The following is a 26,944-nucleotide window of genomic DNA, read 5'->3' on the forward strand; positions in this document are numbered from 1 at the left end:
TGGGCGGGGCCTGCGGGGGCGGGGTCGAGGCAGGGAGACGCTAGTGTCGGCGCCAGCGGCCATAACGCGGCCCCGCCTTTCCGCTCCCGCTGCAGCCCCGGTTCCCGCCGCCGCCGCCGCCGCGGATCCCGAGGTAAGGCCGCGTGTGGGGAGGGTCCTGACTGTCCTCGGTGTGTCCGCGGCTGCGCCGGGGCCCGCGGCGAGTCCAGCAGGCCTGACCCCGGGCGCTGCGGCCGGGACCCCTGTCCTTACCGGAACTTCCCCATAGGACTGCCCCTGCGGCCTCCGAGCCGCTGCATTTACTTGGCTCCTTGCACTTGGCGTAGCTCCTCCCCTCGGCCGTCTGGGCCGGTCGCCGCCGCGCGAAGTCCACGCGTACCCGGTGCGCTGAGACCCAGACCGCAAAGCCGCCGCCGCCTGGGCAGGCGCGCCTGGGGGGGTCGCTCCCGGATGACGTCACCCGGGAGGCGGCGCCCGCGCCCACCTGGGGGCCCCGAGGTCGCTGGAATAGGAAGAAGCAGCGTCGGTTGGTGCGCGCCGTGGCCCGCGGGTGACAGTCAGTGGCGGGATTGAGGCCGCTCATCTCGGGGGCGGGCCTGTGGGCTGGAGCGGACGGCATCCCCGTGTTATAGGCGGGGAAGCGCGTCCTAGGAACATCACCTGGCTTGGCGGCGGCGGCGGCGGCGGCGGCAGCGGCAGCAGCAGCACGGGGTGGAGCCGGAGGGTGTGGCCCCAGAACCAGCTCTGAACCTGCCACACCTCGGCGTTGGCGAAGGCCGCCCCGTGGGGACCCCCCCCCCCCCGCCGGCTGTGCCTCGGTTCTGCGTAGTCGGGGCTGACAGACTGGACATGAGACGACCTTCGGCCCGAAAAACAACCTGGGACCATTGAAGACAATTTTGGGAGCCAAGCTAAGGTGTTTGGGATTCGTGGATGCTCAGTGTCCCGCCCCCCCCCCCCCCCCCCGTGTCTCACACAATTCTTGTGTATAATTAGCGCCTGCCTTTGGCCCAGGGCGCGATCCTGGAGACCCGGGATCGAATCCCATGTCGGGCTCCCGGTGTATGGAGCCTGCTTCTCCCTCTGCCTGTGTCTCTGCCTCTCTCTCACTGTGTGCCTATCATAAATAAATAAAAATAAAATAAATAAAAAAAATAAAAATCTCAAAAATGGTTAGGATGGTAAATTCTATGTCATATGTTTTATCACAGTTTTTAAAAATCAAATTAAAAAAATCAAAATGACTAACAGTTGCCCGGAGGCATGTCAGGCCCAACCATGGAATGTGTCTAGGTATCCGTGAAGTGGTAAGTCACCTGTATTAAAGCCCTAGGCTCCCGTGCAGGATTGATTTTAGTGGGACATACAAGAAGACAAAGTAGGAGCCTAAGTTTTAATTTCTTGTGTATAATTAGGATGGTGGCAGTGGAAATTTAAAGCAGGGTGGTAACTTTAAGACATTTCACACATAGATTGGGCAAGACAGGCATGAATGAAAAGAGAGACAGGAAAAGGAAGGAAAAAAATGGTTTGAGGGTGAGAGATAGACAATTTCATTTATTTTTTAAAGATGTTATTTATTCATGAGACAAAGAGAGAGAGGCAGAGACACAGGTAGAGGGAGAAGCAGGCCCCACACAGGGAGCCCAACGTGGGACTCGATCCCGGGTCTCCAGGATCACATCCTGGGCTGAAGGCGGCGCTAAACTGCTGAGCCACCCAGGGATCCCCGACACTTAATTTTAAATTGATTATTTATTTATTTATTTATTTAGGGAATGGGGAGAGTGGGGAAGGGCAGACAGAGCGAGACAATCCTAAGCAGGCTTCATGCCCAGTGCAGAGCTCCATGTGGGGCTCAATCTCAAAACCCTGAGTTCATGACCTGAGCAGAGATCAAGAGTCAGGGCATTCACCTCACTGAGCCACCCAGGTGCCCCAACACTTACTTTTATTTATTTTTTTCTAAAGATTTTATTTATTCATGAGACGTAGAGAGAGAGAGAGGCAGAGACACAGCAGAGGGAGAAGCAGGCTCCATGCAGGGAGCCCGACGTGGGACTCCATCCCGGGTCACCAGGATCACACACACCCTGGGCCGAAGGTGGGGCTAAACCGCTGGGCCACCTGGGCTGCCCCTAACTAACACTTACTTTTAGTTGTGGTTAGTTTTACTAACTGGTGGCACATCTTGGTAGAAGGGTCCAACGGGACATTTAAATTCTGGCACTAATACAGGAGAATGGGCCTAGAGATGCAGATTTAGATTCGTTCACCTAGAAAATGTGATAGAAACATAAGGATTGGGAGTAAAGGGAAAGAGTGCCTGCGAAGAGAAAAGGAAAGGGAGATGGGAGAAGGGGGAGTGGACCCGGAGTTTTCTCTGAAGAGAGGATTTAAACAGAGACCTGACGTCTGCAGTGCCATTATCCCGTGATGCTGGGGAGGCCTGTGTAGGTCCTAAGAGCCAGTGGAGCGGGACACACTGAGGGTGAGGCAGTGGATCAAAGTCCGAGGAGTCTGAACGAATGGGAACAGAAACTCAGGAAGAGGTAGAGACGTTGAGACTCATCCAAAGAAGAAAAAAATGGGTAAACCTAAAGAACACTCATTTCTGGAGGAGCATGGCAGTTAGCCTGAATAAAGAAAGAAAGTAAATAAGAGATTTGGCAAATTGACCTTTTGGGGGAACAGGTGTTTGGTGAATAAAGATTTCTCTTTGATAGTTTTTCCCTGACTGGCCTGGCCGAGCCTTTGAGAAAACCACTTCCCTCTCTGAAGATGAGGTTCATATCATTGACTTTGTTGTGGAAGCGTTTGTAACACCCCCTGCACCTGCTGGCATTCTGAAATCATCTGTTTTTGTTTGGAGCTTTTCTTGGGAGACAGGTTTGTTTTGGGTTTTTTTGCTCAGTCTACGCCACCCTTTCCTTCCATTTCTCCCACAAAATATGTCCGAGAACCTAAATAAGACGTCGGCAGACAAGTGAAAACGATGGGCCTCCACGTACTGCATACGCTTCCGTTTACTTCTCACTGTGTCGCAGTCCCTTCGGCCTCCTTCACAAGCCGGGTCATGTTTCTGAGCAGTTCATCCTTTCTGGCCTGTCAGCCCCGCAGCCCTGAAGTCCTCTTCCCTTCCCTCCTTGTCCCTATGTGACATGTTCCATCTACACCTCCGTGCCGGACAGGTGTCTGCTCTGTAGCTTTCTCTTCCCTTCTTGCCAGGTTCCTGGTTTCTTTACTCTCAGCGGTTGATTATATCTCAGGCGAGCAAATTACACTTTAAAACATTTTTATCGGGCAGCCTGGGTGGCTCAGCGGGTTTAGCGCTGCCTTCGGCCCAGGGCGTGATCCTGGAGATCCAGGATTGAGTCCCACATCGGGCTCCCTGCCTGGAGCCTGCTTCTCTCTCTCGGTGTATTTCAAATGAATAAATAAAGAAAATCTTAAAAAAAAAAAAAAAAAACGTTCTTATCTACTTGATTAAAAAGGAAAAAACAAAAACCAAACCCACAACTTTCTTCATAGAAATCTTAAGTCTAGCAGAAGATTTTGAACATCCTGCCTTGTGGCAAAATAGGTCTGAAGGCCATTAGATTAGGGTAGAGGCGATGGGGTCTGGTCCCATGCTGTCATACCCAGGGTAGAGAGTCCTCTGCCTTGAGAGAAGAAAATGTCAGCTCAGAATGTGTGGTGCCCTGCACATGTCTATATAACCTCTGTTGTGAAAAGTATAAACCTCCTGTTTACAAACCATTTGTTTTTTTTTTTTTGTTTTTGTTTTTCCAGGATCACCTGTCCATCCTTTAGTAGCAGGCAAAAAAGCAAGTAGCAATTGGTCAGGTAATAAACTTAAGTTTTATTTATTTATATATTTTTTTAAGATTTTATTTATTCATGATAGACAGAGGCAGAGACACAGGCAGAGGGAGAAACAGGCTCCATGCCGGGAGCCCGACGTGGGACTCGATCCCAGGACTCCAGGATCGTGCCCTGGGCCGAAGGCAGGCGCCAAACCGCTGAGCCACCCAAGGATCCCCAAGTTTTATTTCTTCTGTGTTACTTTGAAAGTTGGATGAGAAAGCTAATAACTTAGTTTAAAATGTTATTTTTCACATAGAAAAGTTTTCATGAACAATGAAGTCATCTAGTTGAATAGTTCATATATCACAGTGTATTTAGTTCATGGCTTGTGTCATACTTTTTATTGAGGGTAAATTTTCTCTTGATTTGTGATCGAAGGTAATTTCTAAAATGGGTGGTTAGAGGGGAAAAAATTTCAAAAGCTTTTGTTTTAGTCAGTTCATTCTATCAAGTGAAAACATATCATTTTAACTGAATTCTCTCTGACCAAATGGGAAGTACTGAGTTTGAATTTTAAGTAAAGAATATTAAATAAGCAAAAGAAATAAGACTAGTAGTGCTTTACTTTTAAAGTATAGGAAAAAAAAGATGAAGGACAAACTGATTTTTAAAACTTTCACGTAATTGGCAGTCAAAAGTTAATAAAAGAATTATTCCTTAATTCAACTAATAATTATTAGTTATCTCTTATGTACTAGATATATGCTCAGTATAACATGGTTTTGGAAAGCAAACGAAACCCTTACTAAATTTAAGAAAATAGGAAGGACATCCTTATAATTCAAAAAGATTGTATGCCTTGGTCTCATGTATATATGCTAAAATTATACATCTGTGTTAGTATATTATTAAGCTCAGATCATGAACAAGAATAGCTGAAGTTAATAATAATTTTTTTTTAAGATTTTATTCATTTATTCATGAGAGACACAGAGAGAGAGAGAGGCAGAGACACAAGCAGAGGGAGAAGCAGGCTCCATGCAGGGAGCCCGACGTGGGACTCGATCTTGGGTCTCCAGGATCACGCCCTGGGCCAAAGGCAGTGCTAAACCGCTGAGCCACCTGGGCTGCCCAATAATCAAATAATTAATAACATTTGTGAGCAGATTGTTAAGAATTGATCTCTTACAGATTAAATACATAAACCTGTGAGTAGAAGGTAATTTCTCTGTAATTTTGAGCCCTGATCCTACAAATTTAGTCAATCTCAGCTTCTGAAAAAGAGAGTATGTAAAGATCCTCCAAAGAAGCAGGAGACCAGAATAGCAAAGAGTAGAGGGGCTCTGATGTCAGGCTCCCTGTTCACATCCCAGCTTTCCAATGCAAAGATAAGTATTTGGATTTACTGAGGAAATTACTAAAAGGTAGGATTGAAACTAATCTTATTTAGAATTTTGCAAAGACATTTCCAAGATTAACTTTTTAAAGATTATTGTTTTAGAGATATATATATATATTTTAAGAGCAACCCTAAAGCTCCAACTCTGATCAACGTACTGTAGACCTGAGAATGTCGGTAGAAATCATATGGAACATTTTCACTGAGAAGACCACTAGAGCAGTAGTACCTGTTCCAAGAATCTGAGGATTTTTTTATTTAGCACATACAGCTAACTGACTTAAAATAAGGTGGAACATAAAATAAGGTGGAGAAGGGAATTCTTCCATTAGAGATACACATCAGGAGCAGTCTGGTTCCTCCTTGCTAAACAGGCACTTCTAGTAAGGACGGTTTACTGACCTTTTTTTTTTTTTTGTAGTATTAAAAATTAATAACGTGGCATTTTAACATTTAAGATTATTACATTAACATTTAAGTGTTAAATTATTATTTAAAAGATTTGTCTGCGAGAAAAGAATTACCAGACTTCAAAATCTCCCATCGATAAGCTGCACAGTCAATTCCCTTATGTTTTAAAAGGAGAACTGTTGATCTAAAAGTTGTGCATCACTTTCTCAGACAAACCCTAGGACGAGGGAGGAATTTGGTCTGAGTGAGCATATAACAAAGTGGCGATCATGCTGTAAGTGCTCAATAAATGTTACCGCTTATTGTTATCAAAATCGTTATTGTGACATCATTTTCCTCCCATTTTAAAATGAACCATAATCTGTAAGACCACTTCTTTGATTCCTTTGTGATAATTGACAGGTAAACTATTAACAATTTTTTATCTTCTAAGCTAGGGTAGTTAATTAGTAGCTTGCTTATATTCTCCTTCTTTCTGAAAAGAATTTGGGGCAGTCCACAAAAAGAAAACAACAAAAAAAAGCTTATTAACCAACTGGGTAAATTAGTCCTGACGTACCGAAGTACTAAGTTTCCTAAAGTGCGCAACAAGTGCGTACCTGAAACTGAGTCCGTTTCTTAATGTTATCAGAGAAAAGTAGTGTGTGAAAAACTATGCTAGGTGGAAAACAATTGTTTGATAATTTATCTGAAAACAGTTTTGTTTAAATTTTTCAGGAACAAGTGTTCTGAAAATTAATGTTGATCTTTAATAACGGGAAGAATGGCATTGAAGCAGATTTCCAGCAACAAGTGCTTTGGAGGATTGCAGAAAGTTTTTGAGCATGACAGGTAACTACCAAGAATACAGTTTTAGTACCTCTCATTCTGCTTCTATCTATGTTTTTTTTTTTTTTTTTTTTGCTTCTATCCATTTGGTTCCTTTAATCAGCCCACGAGAGATCATTGTTGCACAAATTACTATTTACATGGGAAAATACCTGTGGCTTTTATAAAAATTTCCTTATTTGTGATATTAGTGATTATAGTAAGATATTAGAGACAGAGAACAAATTAAAATGTGGTACATTTCAGTGCCCATGAACAAACATGTAACTTAAGATCTTTAAAATTCATTTTTTATAAAAGCTGATGTTATTTTATGCATCTCTAGAAACAAAAACAATTTCTCTTTTAGTAATATTAGTGCTACATTGAGGGTATTACATTTATTCTTTTTTTTGTTAAAAAAAAAAAAAAAACTTTTTCCAATCCAGAAGACAGTTTGGGATTTTTTTTTTTTTAAGGTTTTATTTACTTATTCATGAGAGACAGAGAGAGGCGAGGGATGCGCAGAGACACAGGCAGAGGGAGAAGCAGGCTCCATGCAGGAAGCCTGATGTGGGACTCGATCCCGGGCCTCCAGGATCAGGCCCTGGGCTGAAGGCGGCGCTAAACCGCTGAGCCACTGGGGCTGCCCCTACATTTATTCTTTTAATTTATTTCCGCCCCCTCCCCATGACTTCTATGCCATGCACAGCAAAGACTCAGCTTGGTTAATAGATCAGTATGCTAAATTGGCCCCATCATTTCTTTAAGGGCCAAGGTATTTTCCTTGGAGTCACTTCTTTTGGACATTAAATCACTTATTTTTGTGTTTCTGTCTTAACCAGTGAGAGGCATTGATTTTTTTGTTGTTGTGGCTGTTAAAATTACAGTGTTGAACTGAACTGCAAAATGAAATTTGCTATCTACTTACCACCAAAGGCAGAAACTGAAAAATGCCCTGCACTGTATTGGCTGTCTGGTAAGTGTTATTCATTTGCATTTTAGAAAAGAGTTTCTTTTTAACTGCCTTATCTTACTCTTTTATCCTAACAGTGTGCTTGCTGAGCCATTTTATAAAAGACTTTAGGAGCCTCTTTCTACTCTGACTTTCTCCTGAGAATGACTTCAGACCTAATGAGTTACATTTGTTTCACTTCTTTTAAAATTAAATCAAGTAATTTAACAGAGAATGTACAATTCTGGACTCAATGGCAAGAGCTTAGAAAAGTTACTTAATTTTGTACCTACCTAAGAATCTCTGAAATTTGTAGAGATTTTGCCACTCAAATAGAACAATATTAGGTAACCCACAATACACTAATTAGAAACTACAGACAAGTAACTCCTTAGAGTCTTCTCTAAAATGTTTTAGTTGGACTCCCTTCAATCCTCTCTGGCAATAGTCTGGAAAATCACAAAGGAATATTAGAGCTGTTTAATCAGTGGTGAATATTAAAGACTCTCGAATGGATTATGAGAGAGTAAGGTTTTGCTACCAGTAGTTTGAAGCTGTGTGCTAATTCTTTCACAAGCTGTTGTTGGTATTTTATCTTTAGAAGCAAACATAAGGAGAGACTTGATAGAAACCAAATTATGTCATAGAGTGCTATTTTTGTCATTTTAAAATTGTTTATAACTTTGCTTTTAATAAATTCCCTGTTATAGATAAATGTTTTACTGAGGATAAGCCCCAAATACTAATCCTTTAAAATGAAAATGAGACTTTTCATTTTAAAAGGTAAGCATTTTTTAAAATAAAAGGTAAAAATGAAGTGCCTGTCTGATTGTAACTCAACAACCCATTTTTGTGATTGAAAAAAACAAACTGATTTTGCTAGAAGAGCGTTGGGTATTGCCAAAAGCAGCAAGAACAAAGTTGCATGCTTGTTTTAGGAGCATAGTATTGTATAGCTGAAGATGACCTTAGAAATCATGTAATCTGCAGAATAGTTAACTCTTTCATAGGCCCAGAGTAGTTATATATTGACCAAGATCATATAACAGAGTCAACAAGTTTTCTGACTCATAACCCAGCGCTATATTTAGTCTTTTTCCTATTGTTTTTGCATTTTGTTTCTGAGGACAGCTGCTGGAGTCCTGTCTCTTGGCTATAAGAACTATAACATAGATCAGAGGTGCCAGGGTATTGTGTAAGCGGTACTATAATAATAAGGCCATAAATTCCTAGCCAAAATTAGAATCTATCAAGACATACCATCTGAGCTTTAGAAGAATTAAAAAATAGAATTTGTGTTTGTGTACATCATATGATAGGACAGTTTTCTTAGTGAGAGGTTGAAGAACAGATAGACCTTGGAAATGAAGCCTTGATTTTCTTTAAAGAATTAAGATTGTCGGGATCCCTGGGTGGCGCAGCAGTTTGGCGCCTGCCTTTGGCCCAGGGCGCGATCCTGGAGACCCGGGATCGAATCCCACATCGGGCTCCCGGTGCATGGAGCCTGCTTCTCCCTCTACCTGTGTCTCTGCCTCTCTCTCTCTCTCTGTGACTATCATAAATAAATAAAAAAAAATTAAAAAAAATTAAAAAAAAAAGAAGATTGACTATACACTGGAGAAATAATGGCAAAAGAATTTCAGTGTATTTATTTCTCAGTAAATTGAAGGAAAATAATGGCAGACATACATCAGTTATCATATTTCTGAAATCACTAAATTAACTGAAAGTAAAACATCCAAACTGAAATTCTAAAAGATGGTCCTGATGAAGTCATTTGTGTGCCTCCCAAGTCAAGGCGACCAGCGGAATAGCCCTTCATTAGCCGTATACTCAAGAGAATATATGGGCCCGTATGAAAGCTTGCACACAGATATCTATATATTACATATATTATTTATAATAGCAAAAAAGTAGAAACAAACCAAAGGTCCATCAACTAATGAAATAAGTAAAGTGTAGTATAGTGGAGTATTGCTTAACAACAAAAGTATTGAAGTCCCCATAGATGTGCGACATACAACATGGATGAACGTTGAAACCGTGCTAAGTGAAAGAAGATGTTTACAAGAGACTACGTATTGTTAAATTCCATGTATGTGAAATGTCCAGACTAAACAAATTCATAAAGACAGAAAATGATTACCTGGGGCTGAGGAGGCAGGGATTAGGAGAAAATAGGAAGTGACTGCTAATGGGTAGGGGTTTTCTTTTGGGGATGGTAGAAATATTCTAAAAGTAGAGAGTGGTGGTATTCCATAATTGTAAATATACCAACAGTCACTGAGCTGTACACTTCAGGTGGCTGAATTGTATGGCGTCTGAATTGTAGCTCAATAAAGCTGTTACCCAGAGCACCTGGGAAGTTCAGTCGGTTAAGCAGCCAACTCAGTTTCAGCTCAGGTCATGATCTCACGACTGGGATCGAGCCCTGTATTGGGCTCTGTGCTCAGTGTAGAGTCTCCTTCAGACTCTTTCTCCACCTCCCTCTCCCTCTCATTCTGTCTCAAATAAATAAAAATCTTTAAGTAAATAAATAAAGCTGTTAACCAAAAAAAAACCCCAAAACTCTTCATATAAAATAAGTATAGTTCAACAAGTGTATATTAGTAACCTTCTTTATATTCTTGAGAGTAATTCTGCTAATAGAATTATCTTCATTTCTATGAGTCTACAGTTTATATCCTAATACCTTAATAAAGGAATTAGTGTCGTAACTAGAAAGAAAACAGATTTTTCTCTGGTCTCTAAACATTTACATTTCCCAAGTGTAAAAGAACTGTACACACTGTGTCTGAGACACAATTCAAGGCTTTTTACATGTTATCACCTTGAATCCTCACAGCCACGTTATGAGATAATCGTAAGCAATATTATCCCCATTTTTCAAATGAAAGAACTGAGGCTCGGAATATTCAAGTTACTTGCCTGATTTTGGTGAGTCAGTAAGTGGCTGAGTGACATCTTGAGAATGAGATTCCGTCTGAAGTCCAAAACCCATTCTTTTTACACTCTTAACCTTGCCTCTGAACACATTTACATTAAGGTTGCCAAGACTGTTGACCTTTTAGCAGTATTTGGGGTAGTTGTGGCTCCCGTACCTCTGGAAGGTGTACTGTACGGAACATAGTAGACAAACAAGGACTTTGTCCTCCGGCCGTGCCTAGTGAAAGCATGTTTGTCCTAACAGTTTATCCAATGATCCTTGTGTGAACTCCCATAACACTTTATGCAGTGATTCTTGTAACTTTGTATCTTGTAATCATTTACTAATTTAATCTTCATTAACAGCCATTTCAAATAAGTCCCTGCTGGCTGTTAGGGGATAAATAGAAACTATAAAGTTCATACTGCATCCTGTATACGAGTCCGTTTTGTGATGTTGCTAATTATCAGATGTAGTAGGATATTTAGCATTGGCCACTGGAAAGGGGGTTTTGGGTTAGGTGATATTTAGCTCAGCCATCTCTTGCCAGTTTATTCTTGGACCTTCTCCTATAATAGAATTCAGTCATCTATCATACAAAAGCCTATAGCTAGGAAAAATGGCCTAAATAGTTGGAAAAACAGGGGCTAAAATTTAAGGAAGGTATATGGTGACCATTTCTACCTTAAATCAGCAAGGAATACAAAGACGGTCAGGCTCAATTTTGTTGCCGAGGGCCACTCGTATTTTTAAAAAATCAAGTTATTTAAAGTATTATGACTGAATGTGAATATTTATGTTTTGATGCAGGAATAGTAACATGTTTAATTAGCATGTTTGACAACACCCCACTGGGGTTGTGATAAAACATTTGATTTCTATACCATATTGCCAATCTACGGTTTGGAAAATTCCAGATTCTCAAGGATTTGAATAATTGATACTTTAGTGAGTGACTTTGAAAGGACAGCTGTGGGAGCGTTTAGCCTAAGATGGTTTTTAGATAAATACTATTGTAAATTTTATGAGAAAGGGAACTTTATTGTCTTCTTTAGGATTATTCCTAAAAAAAATTTTTTTTAATAATACCAAGTGAGCTTGTTTTCTTACATTATAAAAGGATTAAATCTTACAAACCACCGACAGGGTAGCATGAGGTGACACTATTTCTGATCCTCAGGTTTGACTTGTACAGAACAAAATTTTATATCAAAGTCTGGTTTTCATCAAGCTGCCTCAGAACATGGCCTTGTCGTCATTGCTCCGGATACCAGCCCTCGTAAGTGTTCTCATTCTGGAGATCCTTTATAAAAATATAAATCTTTCAGACTAAGTTATGAGATAAGTGGTATAATATAATATTGTTTTATTTTTTATTTATCTTTTATTTTTGCTGTTATCTCTTAATCTTTCAGATGATATCATGACTCTAAAATACTGTGCTATATATTTTTTCTCACTGTGAATTTTACTCATGACATCACTCTTATTAGAGGGGACTATTTTGTTATTTCCAGGTTGTAGAATAAGACACTTCAAAACAGACTGAGCAACTTTAATGTATATCATATTGGCGCTAGTGCCAAAATGCACAAAAATTTTTCTATTCCATAGGTAAACTATCTTGTCACATGAAAATTATGTCTTTTCTCATCTCTTTATCGATCATAGTTTAATATGTATTGATTTTAATATAAATAACTAAAATGCTTATATTAGAGAAATGCAACTATCCAATATTTGTGAACTCAGTCCATCAGTAAGTTAAAACTCATTTTGTGACCCTAAAAGTGTTAGGAAATGGGATTTATTAAATGGCGGCTAAAATTATGTGGAAGATGAATGGCTGGTCTTGGGAAGTAGTTTATTTCTTTTCACAGGACATAATAATGCACCAGAGCAAGACATGTCTCACTAGGAACGTAATAAAAAATTTAATTCTGAGCAGTATCAAAAATACTAAATGCCTAGAGATAAACTTTTAAAATATGAAGACATTTTTTAAAAGGAATGTAAAATTTGCTAATGATCATAAATGAAGACTTTCATAAATGGAAAAATGCCATGTTCCTGGATGAATATCATGAAGTGGTCATTTCCCTGAAATTACTCTACCTATTAACAGTAATTCTATCAACCATCTCAGTGGTTGGCCTTTTAACCACCTGCAAGCATATAATACAAAACCTACCTAATAAATTCTAAAAGATTGTAAGAAAATCCCATTGGGGGATGAATAAATAGAAGAAACATGATGGAGTGATTCCAAAATACATAAGGAGACGTTTTCAGTGCACGATAGTGATCTGAGCACAAGCATGTGTCTCCCTTCCCTTCTAAGAGAAAAAAAGTGTTAGTGATAGAGGAGGTTCCTCAGGGGAGGAATCTCAACACGTTTTGGGAGAACAGAGAGAAGTTGTAAGTCCTTTGATAGGTAAACAGTGAAGAAGCATATATTCAGAATACACAGGAGGGTACTTCTTCCACAAAAAAAGCCAATGTGCCTCAATGTGCCTCAATGTGCCTCTCCTTAGCAGTGAATTCTCCAGCCTGGAAGGGCATTCCCTCTGTTACCTCATTTACTAGAAGTAGTCACATGGCCCTATTCGAGGGCAAGAGGGCCAGAAAGTATGCTCCCCAAAAGGCAGAGAACTGCAATATTTGGTGAACAACTCAAATGCAAATGAACTTTGAGATTCATTTAAAAGGGTGCTACCTACCATGAGTCCTTACTACGGAGTCGACGAAGCCACGGGATTTCTCCTTTATAGGTGGCTGCAATATTAAAGGAGAAGATGATAGCTGGGACTTTGGCACTGGTGCTGGATTTTATGTGGATGCCACTGAAGATCCTTGGAAAACTAACTACAGAATGTACTCTTACGTAACTGAGGAGGTAATTTCATTTACGTTGTACTTATGAATTGATGACTGCCAAGAGTTTGATTTGGGACCCAAAGTCCTTCTAGTCCTGACACTTTTAAACCAGGGTATGGTATTGCTGAATCCACGTGGTACATGTTTATTGATTATCTTAGTGAACATTTCAAAGTTTAATTGTATGATAGTCTTATTTACCACAATTTAAATTAGCATTAAGTACAATTTTAAAGAAGGTAATAATTATTTTGATATCTGTGTACACTACCCAGATTATATAAAGAAAACAACATATGAAAAACCTTTTCATTTCTCTGGCAGCTGGTTTATTCAGACATAATGATTAACCAACCAAGGCTTACTTAAAAAGGATAAGTGAGGGTAAACCATTGCTTGTATTAATAATATTTATGTTCAGTTTATATGTTTTTCTAAATTTTGTATGATTTTAATTATTATGTACATAAAAACTGAGACACACAAAAAAACTGAGACACAATAATATAAAATATTAATCACTCCTTATTCCATACCCCAAATAATAACAGTTTTTGGTACGTTCCAGAGTTGTTTTTTTGTATGACCAGTTTTCATACAGTTGTAAAATTTACTATCTTGTTTTTTTTAATTGTATAAAATAAATATTTTCCTAATACTCTTTGTAAGATAGCCTTAACAATTGCATAATATTCCATGATATACCATAATTTACTTTTTCCTAATGCAGGACGTTTACATATTTAAGTATGTTTCTTACCACAATAAATTTTACTGCATTGATTGTCTGGATGTATAATTTTTTCCCCCTAAGGACTTTTCCCTAGAATAGATGCCAAGAAATGAAATTACTAGACAAAAGTTTAGACATTTTACAGGCTCGTCCTGCATCATCTTCTTTAATTTGCTTTCTGAGAAGGATGTACCATGTTTTTACCAGCAGTACATTAATAATCCTTGTCTACCTGAGATATTTTTTATCTTTATTAGTTCATAGTATTGTAAGACTGTGATTTGAAAGTGTTGTGTAAGCATTTTATATGACTTTGAAAAAGTCTATAAACTTGTTTCTTTCATATCTTTTGTCACACTATTAAATTCTCTCTAGCTTCCCCAACTTGTAAATGCCAATTTTCCAGTGGACCCACAAAGGATGTCTATTTTTGGCCATTCCATGGGAGGCCACGGAGCTCTGATTTGCGCTTTAAAGAATCCTGGAAAGTACAAAGTAAGATTACCAAAGCTTTCAGTGACAAGTATTTCTCTTGGATAAAAACCGTTAGAAACTTTGAATGAGTTAAATCAGGATATTGTTAAGATAGTACTGGGACCAAACTTTTCTAGTGTTGGGAGTTTCAAGAGGCTGTAGGGGAAGAATATTAAATTTGACCACACAATTTTATGCTCCAGAATCAGAAGTATAGGAATTCTATCACAGTTGGTCTGCTAGAAGTATGATAAAGCAATTTTTATTGCTTCTATTCAGACTTAGTTTTCTCGGCATTTTTTCCCCCTAAAGCTTGTTACTGTGGCAGTGTGTATCATTTACTTATATTTTTACCAGGAATACATTTGTTAAGTTGACTTTGATTTTCTGAGGTAGAATAAGGTATTCATAATTTGTAAAAGTCTAAGAATTTTCTCTTCTTATTGCCTCTGGTGAAAATTGGATTGCAGCTTAGCTGCAAAATAACACTCTGTCTTTCCATTCATTTATTTGAAACTGTATAGCTTTCCTTTTTTGTTTAAATGAGCCAAGGTGGAATAACCACCATATGTAAAATGTCCTCCTGGGCGGAGCAGTGTACCCTCATGTTGAGAAAGGAAATGCTGAAGCAGTGACAATCTCGGGATTGCCTCTGCCTTTAACATCACAGAGCTGTCAGATACCTCAAGGTTTATTTAATCCATTTCCTTCCCTTAGAGAGAACTTAGTCATTTCAAGTGTGCCACTGAGATGAAAAATATTTCTTATAGCAGTTTTGCATTGTGGCACCAAATACTTTTCTTTTAGTTGGCTTTATTATAAAGTTGAACTAATTCATGGCTTGATAGTAGGTTTTTAAAATAAGGTCTTATTTTCCATTGTTTTGTATATAAGGCAATTAGTTTATTAGTTTGAGGGAAAAAATCAAATTTAATTTTTTCCTTTAAAAAATTTAGTAGACGTTGATAAACATATACTTTGATAAGCGCTCTGAAATTGAATGATTCCATCTCTGCCACTTATCTAGTGAAAAACAATACTGCATAGAACACAAATATTTCAGGGCATTGCTTAGTGCTTTCTTGGCCCTCTTTAAGAGAAATCATGGGTCTCAGATTTAATAACATGTTCACAAAAATGGGTATGAACTGTTCTGTATTTCTCCTCATTAATTTTAAATGGAAAAAATGCGTAGAAACTGAATATAAACTTGTATTTGTGCCATATTTAATGTATTGCTTTACAGTATGTTGGCACCTATGGTTAATTAGCTCTCTTAATAGAATACACAAAAGATGTATCCTGGAGAGGCCCGCAATCTCAGCGCATAATAGAGCCTAGGAAAGTTGTTCACAGGTGTTTTCATGGCAAGTCAGAGTTTATAAGCAAGTTGCAGATAAACTTCTGAGATTTTAAGTATGTTGCAAATCATTTGTTCACGTTTGATTTAGCAAAATATAACTTGTTTTAAAATTTCCTTTGTTTCTGAAGTCTGTGTCAGCATTTGCTCCAATTTGCAACCCAGTGCTCTGTTCCTGGGGCAAAAAAGCCTTTGGTGGATATTTGGGAACAGATCAAAGTAAATGGAAGGTAGGTACCGGGATGGCTGTCTTCATGCTCATTCAGATTTGTGAAAAAGCTACACATCACAGATATATTCCTAACTGAAGGATCTGGAGCTAAAATAATTAACAGAAGAATCTATGTATAACAATATCAACATCAAAAAAAGCCCTATTTTCTAATTGTATTGAATTGTGGCGGATGTTCTGAGACTATATTTTTTTTCTGCTAATGATTAATTTACATGTTTATTTCTAAATTAACATTCCCCAAAAATGCAACATTTTATTACTAAATTTACATTTGCCTCTTATTAACCATGTGCTCAGCTGTACTATAGGAAGCATGACTCTTGGCCTTTTAATTATTCCACGTATCTATTTTCAAAATCCAGCATCTCTCAGATTTGGATTTTAAATTCCAGACCTGGGCAGCCCTGGTGGAGCAGCGCTTCAGCGCCGCCTGCAGCCTAGGGCGTGATCCTGGAAACCCGGGAAATCCCACATCGGGCTGCCTGCATGGAGCCTGCTTCTCCCTCTGCCTGTGTCTCTGCCTCTCTCTCTCTCTCTCTGTGTATGTGTGTGTCTATGAATAAATAAAAAAAATAAAAATAAATTCCAGACCTGAAAGTCTTTAAAAATAGTTATTATGTAATGTACATTTATGTAAACATTCGAATATCAAGATTGCTTTTTCAAGCATGGGAGCAGATGCTTCTAAATGAAAACTAAAAAGTGGCTCTTTGAGACTTGTTTGATTTTTGTGCAGAAATAGGCTATTTGCAAACACCAAGAGTTTAAATATTTTGCAGATGCATTCATCATCATGTGCATGTTAACAAGTAGAAAATACTTGAGTGGGGGAAGAAAAAAACTTTTTGTCTTACTGTCATGTGTTCAGGGTCATTCACACATGGATCCCAATTTTATTTAAGATTGGTTATTGAAATTCTAACAAACTGTGGAGGGTTAATCCTTTAGTTACTGGATTAGAATTCTGTTTTGTTGAGGCTTATATTTTTATTATATTGGAAGAATGCAGAAAGTGATGACTTTTAGGTGCTTTGAGAGCTGACAGTGCATGTACTTTGGTGTCTGGAGTCCTTGCCACTGTGCAGAGCCTATGTGGAGTTCAAGATCTTAGGCCACAAAGGTGATAATGTTTCACATCCATATGGGGCTTAGGTTCTGGTAGAAGTGTTGGGTAAAAGACCAGCTGGTGGGGCACGTGGGTGGCTCAGTCAGTTAAGCGTCCAACTTGTGATTTCAGCTCAGGTCATGGCCTCATGGGTGGTGGGATGGAGCCCTGAGTCCGGCTTCCCACTCAGCTGGGAGTTCTGCTTGGAATTCTCTCTGTTCCTCTGTTTTTTTTTTTTTTTCTCTCTCTCTCTCTCTCTACCTCAAATAATATCTTAAAAAAGAAAGAAAGAAGAAGACAAACTGGTTGATAGAAAGGAAGGGAGAGGCAGAGGCACAGGTAACCTCTAAAGGAATCTAATTATATAATTTTTCTCTCGGTGACCGTAGATTTTACTATCTTAAGTATGTTGTGTTTAGACTATTACTTAATTTCAGAATAAGGAAGCCACGCAGAATTATGAAATCTCAGAACTTTGAACTAGTTGGACTTTATAGATCTCCTTCCACTCTCTTATAAAATTAAAGAAAGCAAGTCTTAACAGGGTTTTGTCTTGATTGCACATAGAAGTTGTGGCTAGTGAATATATAAAAAATAAGAATACTTAAAGGTAGATGATAAAGTACAAACTTGTAACTGGTGGCAGCTCCTTAGATAATAAATTGGAGGAGTTGTCTGTATGATTCAGATTATTTAAATTAAATCTTCCCCAAAGCTCCTAGGGGGATAGCAAACATTGGTGCTGAATAAAAGAAAAGGCTGAATGTATTTAAGTCCAGAATTAGAGCCAAAAAGAAGAGACAACAAAATAGACTATTTATTTGAAATAGATAATATCTAGAAAAAGAAAAAGGTAAGGAAGAAATAGTTTCTGGAGGAATTTATAAAGAAAAAATACCATTTTGTTTTTGTTTTTTGGAGTTGAGAGGTAATTAAGCTCAGAGGTTTAAAAGAAAAGGGTCCAAACTGTAAAGAATTCTAAGATACAGAATTCTCGCCACTGGCCCAGGACTGCTGGGAAGTAGAGAAGCAGCTATAAGTGGGACATAGATCTCTGAAGCCCTTACAAGTAAAAGCCAGACGAGACAATGTAAAAAAAAGCATTTTTCTGATTTAATCGTCCTTAGAGCTTAAATGACGTTAAATTTCTATTTGGTTCTGCTGTGGTCTGTTTTGAAGAACATCTTTCTGGGCACTTTCAGATTTATTTGTCAATATTTGTCTTTTTCTAGGCTTATGATGCTACCCATCTTGTGAAGTCCTACCCCGGTTCTCAGCTGGACATACTAATTGATCAAGGGAAAGATGACCAGTTCCTTTCAGACGGACAGTTACTACCTGATAACTTCATAGCTGCCTGTACAGAAAAGAAAGTCCCTGTTGTTTTTAGGTTACAAGAGGCAAGTACTCGGAAACCTCTGCTTGTTCTAAGTAACTATAAAAAAGCAAAAGTCCAGGGGTGCCTGGGTGGCTCAGCCGGTTAAGCATTCAACTCTGGATTTCAGCTCAGGTGGTGATCTGAAGGTCATGGGATAGAGCCCTGAGTCTGGCTTGTGCTTAGCTCGGAGTCTGCTTGAGATGCTCCCTCTCCCTGTGCTCCTTTCCCCGCTCGCTCCCTTGCTCTCTAAATAAGTAGTCTTTAAAAAAAAAGACAAGATTCCATAATACCTTATATTTCAGAATTTGAAAAGCTACCTCTAGTAAGGTTTTTTTTTTAATTATAACAAGACACTTAAAGTGAAAGCCTTCTTACTAAGTTAATGATGTCTAAGATCAAATTCCATAGAAAGAAGAAAGCTTTCAGAAGTGAGAAGTATTTGTAATTTTCTGTGTCGCTGCAGAACCACTGAATAACAAGAAGCTTCATGCTTGAATAGGGCTTAATCTGCTGCATTTCTGCTGTGTCTGTCTTTGCACATACAGCTGTTTTCGCGTAAATAACAAGTATAACCTCCCACCATAATCACTCTTCACTTTATGTGTACATCTTAGCCTCAGAAGCTGTGAACTGTTTGTCTCAAACATAGGCACTTGATACTTTTTGAGTTAGCTGCTAATCTAGCCATTGTGCTTTGTGGTATTTTTTTAAATTTAAAAATAATTACTCAGTTTCAATTGATTTGCAGGTATTCCTTGACTAAAAGACTTAACTGTTCCCTACTCACCTAGCTCAGTGCTAATACAGTTATAATTAAAGAAATTCGGCTTTTTTTTTTAAATTGCTTATTCATAAGCTTTGGTATGTAATTTAAACAAAATATTTCCGGATGAAAAGTGAACACTGTAAATTACAAATGATTGTGATTTTTTAAAACATTTTTATTCGCATTCCAGGGTGATATGTCAGGCACGTTGATCTAAAATGTATAATAATGATTAATGATGATAAATGTCCAAGTAAGTGTAAATCAGTGTATAACGTGTATATTTCAGTTTACAAAAGCTTTTCACAACATTAGCTCATTTTATCCTTATGTAGTCAAATCAGTGACCATTCGTATCCTGTCCATCTGGGGTTTTTGTTTGTTTTTAAGGTTTTTCATAATTTTTTTATTGTGTAAAAATATCATCTATAAAATTTACCATCTAACCCTTTTTTTTTTTAAAGTAAATATTTACTTGAGAGAAGGACAGACGAGGCGAGAGCATGAGCACGGGGAGAGCCAAAGGGAGAGGGGCAGAGAGGATCCTCAGACTCCCCTCTGAGCACAGAGCCCAACAGGGTCCATCCCAGGACCCTGAGCAGAAATCAGAGTTGGCCACTTACCTGAGCCACCCAGGTGCCCCTCCATCTTAACTAAACAAACACATCTGTGCTATGAAGTATGTTCATAATGTCGTTCAGCCGTCACCACCGTCCATCTTCATAACTCTTATTTTGTAAAACTGAAACTTCATACCCATAAACACTGAATTCCTCCTTCCTCCCTCCCTCCAACCTTTGGCATCCATCATTCCACTTTCTCTATGTATCTGACTTCTCTCAGTGTCTCGTATAAGTGGAATCATATAGTTTTCATAATTTCCTTTTAGATAGAAATGCAGCTGATTTTGGGGTGTTGCTTTTGTATTTTATTACTTTGGAATCTTTAGGGTTTTCTATATACAAGATCATATCTACGAACAGAGATCATTTTATCTCTGTTTTTCCAAATTGTATGCCTTCTATGTCTTTTTCTTGTGTAATTGCTCTGGCTAGGATTTCCAGTACTGTGTGGAACGGGAAGTTTCAACAGTGGGCACCTTGTCTTGTTCCTGATCGTAGAGGAAGAACTTTTGTATCCCCCCACTCAGTGTGATGTTTGCTGTGGATTTTCATATATGGCTCCTGTCCATCTGTTTTGCAGGCTTAGAAAAGTATTATGTATGTAAAGTTCATAGGACTAGTTTCCAGTAGAGTCAGCAAGGTCATTTGAATGGAAACACTTACCTTCCTGTCCTCTGACTATTCCCAGGCAGGGTGCAGCGGGGCTCCTGAGGAGCAAGGGGATGGAGTTTAGCTAACGCCAGAAGAATTTATGCATAACCTGCTGTTTCACTCACGCAATAGATCTTAACAGTCTCCACCTTTTTAAAAAATTTCCCTAATATTTTGATTGGGTAGATAACATATATATTATTTACATGTATTTTTGTGTACATACATGTTTATGCGTATATGTACCATGTGGGAAAAATATGTCAAATACCAATATATTAGATGTGCCTTATTTTCTCTGAGTGTCCTTCTTTAATAGGATTTCCTTAGGTTAATTTAAGCACTTACCAGAATTATGTATTTTCGATCAATAACGAACTTTGAGAATCCAAATGCCAGTTTAATTATAAAGTAGTGTGTTCAACTATATTAACTGTAGCTAGAAGTAACGTAATAAACCGTGTTTCTTACCGAATCATTTCTTGGCACTAGATTTCTTGGCACTAGTGGTGTTGGATGCCTCCCCACCCCCCCCACCCCCCCGCCAAGGCTGTGCCGGGAAATTCTGTTGTTACTACCAACAACAAAGTTTCAGCCTGCCAACAAAGACTGAAAAAATCTCTGGAGTTTGTTATAAAAACAGCATAGTAGTTAAAACACTGATGAAATTCTTGGAGGGGAAAAAATAAATCAACTTATTTATTTCTGAAATGCTTTATATCCTAAGCAACTAAAAAACACAGTTGGGTGTATTTAATGAGGAGTTAAGACAAAACATTCAGTTCTAAAAAAGGGTGAGAAAGTATTGAAATTACCAGCCATAATCTTTAGCTCAGGCACAATTTTTCGTTCACTCTCTTTCCAGCAAGGGCAGGGTAAGAGCAAACTACACCATCCGAAGACGATGTCTAGGCTTGCTGTGATTGAATGAGCAACTGAGTAGACATGACCGGGCATGGCTCCGGAGAGGCTGCCTTCGGGTTTTTGGGCCAATTTCCACTGCCTTCAGGTTACCTCAGGTCTGAGAGTCGTATCTGCTTTATCAGTTCAGTATAAGTACAAGAGGACTGTATTTCTTAAAATGGTTTTTTTTTAAATTTTTATTTATTTATGATAGAGAGAGAGGCAGAGACACAGGCAGAGGGAGAAGCAGGCTCCATGCACCGGGAGCCCGACGTGGGATTCGATCCCGGGTCTCCAGGATCGCGCCCTGGGCCAAAGGCAGGCGCCAAACCGCTGCACCACCCAGGGATCCCAAGAGGACTGTATTTCTTTATGAAATAAATTGAGCAGTGAAGCATTAAGTAGGCCGCAGAAAATAGGGGCCGTCTATAAGTATGTGAATGAAGGAGGACGATCAAAAATTACGGTCATGTATACGATTTACTCAACTTTCTTTTTTTCCCTCTTTTTGGTGTTAAATGCTCACATCCAGTTTTATGGTCTACAGTTGGAGAACAGTTGAGAGGCAAGTGTGGCGCCTGGGGATATTTGTCCCCTCATAGAATTTCTTTTACTCTGTTTTGGCTTCCATGGATCTAAATTGAAAAAGCACTAGGAGCAGAGTCCTGGGAGTGTAGCCTCCAATGTCTTCCTTCCAGTTACTGAACTTACGTAGTGAGCAAAAGATTTTGGGGACCTAATGGAAACCCAAGAGAGCAAGGCTCCCCCACGTCCTCAAGTCTCAGGCGGGTTTTGAAGACTCACAGACTGTTTTGGCCTCTGCACTGCCTGGTAGAGAACAGGAAGGACGTGGCACAGAATTCCAGAAGTGCAGGCATCTCCTGTGCCCCCGTGTCCTCCGGCTCAGCACCACTACCCAGCACACAGACTCCAGGAGCAGCTTATTAAATATGGAAACTTCACCTTTCAGCAGTCTTCTCTGTATTCTGAAGAAACTAACTGACCCAGGGATTCCTAGCGGAGCTTTTCTAATTGGGTCTGGAAAATGTGTGGGGAAACACTGCCTGTTTGAGTAAGTGTTCATCATAGCTGCTGGAGCACTGCTGCTTTTTTGAGAGCTGAGGGAGGAATGAAAGAATGTGTTCGTTTATTTTTATACTCTTTAAGAGAGTTTGCTACTGACTGATGATTTTGCCATTTAAACTGGAAGTAGATAGAAGAGAAAACCAAGGCTCTTTCAAGTGTCACTGAATATATGGAATTGCATGAGCTGCTTAACACAGCAAACTAACTCAAAAGAATTTAATGGAAGGACCCACACCCATTTGATAATATCAATAAATAGAAGGGGAAACCAGTCAAGAATGACACCGTTAGTTCAAGTTATATAAGCATCTTCTGTCTACCAGAATGGCAGGAGTTCACATGTGTTCTTCTGCCCTGAAGTTGACATTTAAAAAAATCTTTCTCGGGGCGCCTGGGTGGCTTTGGTCAGTTGGGTGTCCGACTCTTGATTTTGGCTGAGGTCCTGATCTCCAGATTGAGACATCGAGCCTCACAAGGGGCTGTGCTCAGCGAGGAGCCTGCTTGAGACTCTCCTTCGCCCTCTGCCCCTCCCCCTGCTCATGTACCCTGGCTCTCTCTGGCTTGCTTTCTCGTTCCCTTGTTAAAAAAAAAAAAAAAAAAAAAAATCCTTCTCACTGTGTCGTGATAGGTAGGCCATTTTCTATCTTCTTATAAAGGTGGATCTTCTGTTAAATATCACTATGGACATTAGGGACTTTGGCTTTGTGTTTTAGGTAAAATATACCATAACCTCGTGGTACACTCCCGAGAGCTGGAAACTGTGACTTTGTCTTACCCTTGGTCTTCTCTACTAAAATAATAATAATGAATAAATAACCCTGACAGCCCTTTGTGCCTGTGCGCCTGAAACTGTGCACGGCATCCAACCTCCGTGAAACTAAGAAGACAGCAGAGTCGGTCACAGCGGAGGTTTTGCTGCACAGGTGTCAGGGCATCCGTGTCCCGGCGTCTGTACCTGTCTTCAGTCAGAGACCTCTTTCCATCTGCAAAAACTGGCAGGTGCTGCTCGGTACTGCATTTCCTAGGGTCTGTGGGTTGGAAGTCGTGGGCCTGTTTCACCTCCTAATGACTGAGGAATTGCAGGGGTCCCACAGGCTTTGTTTAAATAATTCAGTCCTTCAGCCTTATTTATTTTTTTTAAAGATTTTATTTATTTATTCATCAGAGACAGAGAGAGAGAGAGAGGCATAGACGCAGGCAGAGGGAGAAGAAGGCTCCATGCAGGGAGCCTGAAGTGGGACTCGATCCTGGGACTCTACGTCCTGGGCCGAAGGGGGCGCTGAACCGTTGAGCCACCCAGGGACCCCCCAGTCCTTCAGCTCTAGATTGAACTCGCTGACTGGGACGGGTCTAATCGAGAAATGGGAAACCACTAATTCCAAAGCTCAGCCTTAATTAATTCTGGCAACATTCTCGTCAGGTTCGTTTCTGTGATTTGGCCACAGGAAACGAGACCATGCTTTTAAGTTACTGTGATGACTGGAACCTGGAGCTCTTTATTTAACTTCCGTTCCCAAGACATATACCACTGCATACCTGTGGGAGTAAGAGGTTAAGAGCATTTACCGATTTCATCAAGACCTTAGGGATTTGCCTTGTTCCTTGAAACCCAGTTGATATTTTTATTAGGGCTATTTTTGCTTCTTAAGTGTTTAGGAAAATCCCATTTTCTCCCATCAGAGACCATTCACTAGATAAAGCTAAAAACTTTAAGATCTTGCTTTGACTTTTCCCTCCTTTCAGCTTATGCCACCTTGGGTTTTCATTGTGTTTAGCTCCCTCTTAATTTTTTTTTCCTTTTCTTTTGAAAGCCTCTTCATGTCTTGTAGTCAGAGGATGCCCCAAGGAAGCATCTTCTCTCCATTTAGCAGCGTCAGTGGTTTTAATGAACCAGCTAGCTGAGACCTGTTTCAGCTCCGCTGCTTGGCATACACATTTTCTCTGTTTCAGGATAGTTTTCAAAATAGTTGACTGACGTCAGACCCAGGATGGTTTACTGCTAGGGATGTCACGGTTTAATGAATTACTCCCCTCTCCTCAATAGAGACGTGATGCGCTTCTATTGTGCAGGAGGTGGATTCCTACCTAGACTTCGGATGGCTGTCTGACTTCCCACACAGTGTCTGGCCAGTTGGGTGGTTTTGTGCTTTCTCTGTGTTGTCTTTGTGTGCTCATTTTGTATTTTAACATTTCCCATCTTACCCACATTGGTGTATTTCTTCTGGGAGCTGAAACTTCTTGCCCATGTTCCTGACTTCCTTAAGTTCTGATCCTTTTATTCCTTGTTGACGTGACCACCTGTTTATCCTGTACATTTAGTTCATGTTTTATTTCCTTTCTTTGCATATTATGCGGCATCCAAAACCTAGGCTTTGGAGAGTATTTCTTTTTCTTCATACTTTTGCTGTTCTTTTAATGTTCAGTGAAAAGTGTTGGAAGTACAAATACAATAAGCTTGATTTTGATTCTAAACTTTCCTCCTACTGTAATAATTTCAGGATTTACATGAAAATTAAGTGACGAGAGAGACATATAATGTCCTTAGTACTGGTGTTTCTGACCGGTAAGTATCTTAACCATTTCTCTCTTTTGTCTTCTAGGGTTATGATCATAGCTACTACTTCATTGCAACCTTTATTACTGATCACATCAGACATCATGCAAAATATCTGAATGCGTGAAAAACTTCAGTTAAGAAAATTTGTTCGAGATTATAAAATTATAATAAACAATTGCAGGGAAAGATGATTTCAAGACATTGGATCTCATAGTGCTAAAAATGTATCATTCTGTAGTTAAATCCCTTTCTGAGTAAGTACGTAAAACCTGCTTATGATTCAAAAGTTGTTTTATCCCTGTTATATGGGAAATATTAAATACTTTACAGCTTTTTCAAGGTTACTTACAAATCATTATTGTATTAATTAACCTCGGGCCACCGAATATATAAATACAATCGCATTTAAATCATAGAGTGCTAACTTGGGAATGGGTTTGAGAGGTATGGTAGCCAAAACCCTTCAGTTTGCCAGACTTTAAAGTCTGTGAAAGCATGGACGGTGTTCCTTATGTTCAGTGTTAAAGCTCTAGTGTCTAGCAGCTACTTGGCTTCGGTACGCATTTAATAATTATTTTTTGCTGACCTTTCTGAGCCAACTTCCTTATTTAAGTAAATTCCCCATCCTTACACAGTTATTTGTGGGACAGCTAAGATCAGAAGCCAGATTTCCTAAACCCAACCCAATGATACTTCTTTTCTTATCTATTAAGCCAAACAGATTTGTGGACATGGATTTCTGGAATGTCCCAAGAGACAAGAATTAACTAATAAGATTCAATCTGAAAATAGCTATATAAGGAAAGTTTTTTCATCTGTTACTCTAAACGCAGTATTTTCCTTCAGTTACATGCAGAAATTCTGTAATCAGTCTCTTTGTAAATAACAAATTGTGTTCCTTTAAGAACTTAACGAATAGGGACGCCTGGTTGGCTCGGGCGGTTTAGCACCTGCCTTTGGCTTAGGTCTTGATCCTGGGGTCCTGGGGTCAAGTCCGGCATCCGCTCCCCACAGGGAGCCTGCTTCTCCCTCTGCCTGTGCCTCTGCCTCTCTCTCCGTGTCTCTCATGAATGAATAAAATCTTAAAAAATAAAAAAAAACTTAACAAATAAATTTTTGAAACACGATAGATGAAGTTTGGTTATTTTAAAAACATTTTTCTACTAAGGAAGCATGAAGATTATACATTTTTAAAAATGTTAATTCCAGTGTGGTTAACATTAGTGTTGTATTAGTTTCAGGTGTGCGAGGTAGTGATTCAGCACTTCCCTCTGTTACTCCGTGTTCATCAAGATAAGTATACTCGTGACCCCCTTCACCTGTTTCACAAAGAGCATACTTTTTACACATTCAATAAGATTGCATATTAAAAAAAAAAAGACTGCATATTACACAGTAATTGAAGCTATCAGGTACTTTAAAGTCATAAAATTAGTAGTAGTTAAATGTGAATTAGATTGTACTAAAAAATTTTTTATTTTTTATTTTTATTTTTTGTACTAAAAATTTTTAAATCAGTACTATTGAAGTATCAGTACTGAGCCCTATAGTGAACCACACACAAAATGTTCTAGTCTAAACTGTTTCGTGTTCCCTAATAAGGAAGATCATTTAATTTGCGAATTTTGTGCATGTTATTGGTAACTCCTTTGTAAAGAGAAGCAGGTGTGTACCTCTTAGATCACTGACTTAGTTGCAGATTTAATCAGAGAAGCAGAACTAGTAGGAGATAGACATATTAAGAGATTTCTCATAAGGAATTGGCTTATGTGATTGGGGGCGGGGGGGGGGGGCTGGCTAAGCAAGTCTGAAGCCCATAGAGCAGGCCAGCAGGGAGGGACCCCAGAGGCATGGGCTGAGGCTACTGCCCACAGGCGGGATTTCCTGTCTG

General features: G+C 39.3%; 1 protein-coding gene across 7 annotated transcripts; it reads left to right on the plus strand.

Moving 5' to 3' along the window:
* ESD (esterase D) lies at positions 1–26,180 on the plus strand. Of its 7 annotated transcripts, none has more exons than XM_055335971.1 (11): positions 8–133; positions 633–916; positions 3,793–3,846; positions 6,335–6,448; positions 7,315–7,403; positions 11,486–11,584; positions 13,077–13,201; positions 14,291–14,410; positions 15,881–15,979; positions 18,322–18,489; positions 25,097–26,180. In XM_055335971.1, the coding sequence occupies exons 4-11, from the start codon at positions 6,381–6,383 to the stop codon at positions 25,175–25,177; spliced, it is 849 nt and encodes a 282-aa protein (XP_055191946.1). In that variant the 5' UTR covers positions 8–133; positions 633–916; positions 3,793–3,846; positions 6,335–6,380; the 3' UTR covers positions 25,178–26,180. The 7 variants fall into 7 exon arrangements, with proteins under 7 accessions (XP_055191945.1, XP_055191946.1, XP_055191949.1 ...); XM_055335972.1 differs by lacking the exons at positions 8–133; positions 633–916 and adding exons at positions 2,019–2,104; positions 2,727–2,889; XM_055335970.1 differs by lacking the exon at positions 633–916 and having other exon boundaries at positions 1–133.
* Positions 26,181–26,944: the final 764 nt, after the last annotated feature.

Source organism: Nyctereutes procyonoides, unplaced genomic scaffold, assembly GCF_905146905.1.
Source record: "Nyctereutes procyonoides isolate TBG_1078 unplaced genomic scaffold, NYPRO_anot_genome, whole genome shotgun sequence".
NCBI lineage: Eukaryota > Metazoa > Chordata > Mammalia > Carnivora > Canidae > Nyctereutes > Nyctereutes procyonoides.

Excerpts from the sequence above, each read along its gene's own strand:
- ESD (XM_055335970.1), top strand. The coding sequence starts at position 6,381 with ATGGCATTGAAGCAGATTTCCAGCAACAAGTGCTTTGGAGGATTGCAG. Across the intron at positions 7,404-11,485 it reads TGCACTGTATTGGCTGTCTG|GTTTGACTTGTACAGAACAA; the intron begins GTAAGTGTTATT and ends TCTGATCCTCAG. Across the intron at positions 11,585-13,076 it reads TGCTCCGGATACCAGCCCTC|GTGGCTGCAATATTAAAGGA; the intron begins GTAAGTGTTCTC and ends TCTCCTTTATAG.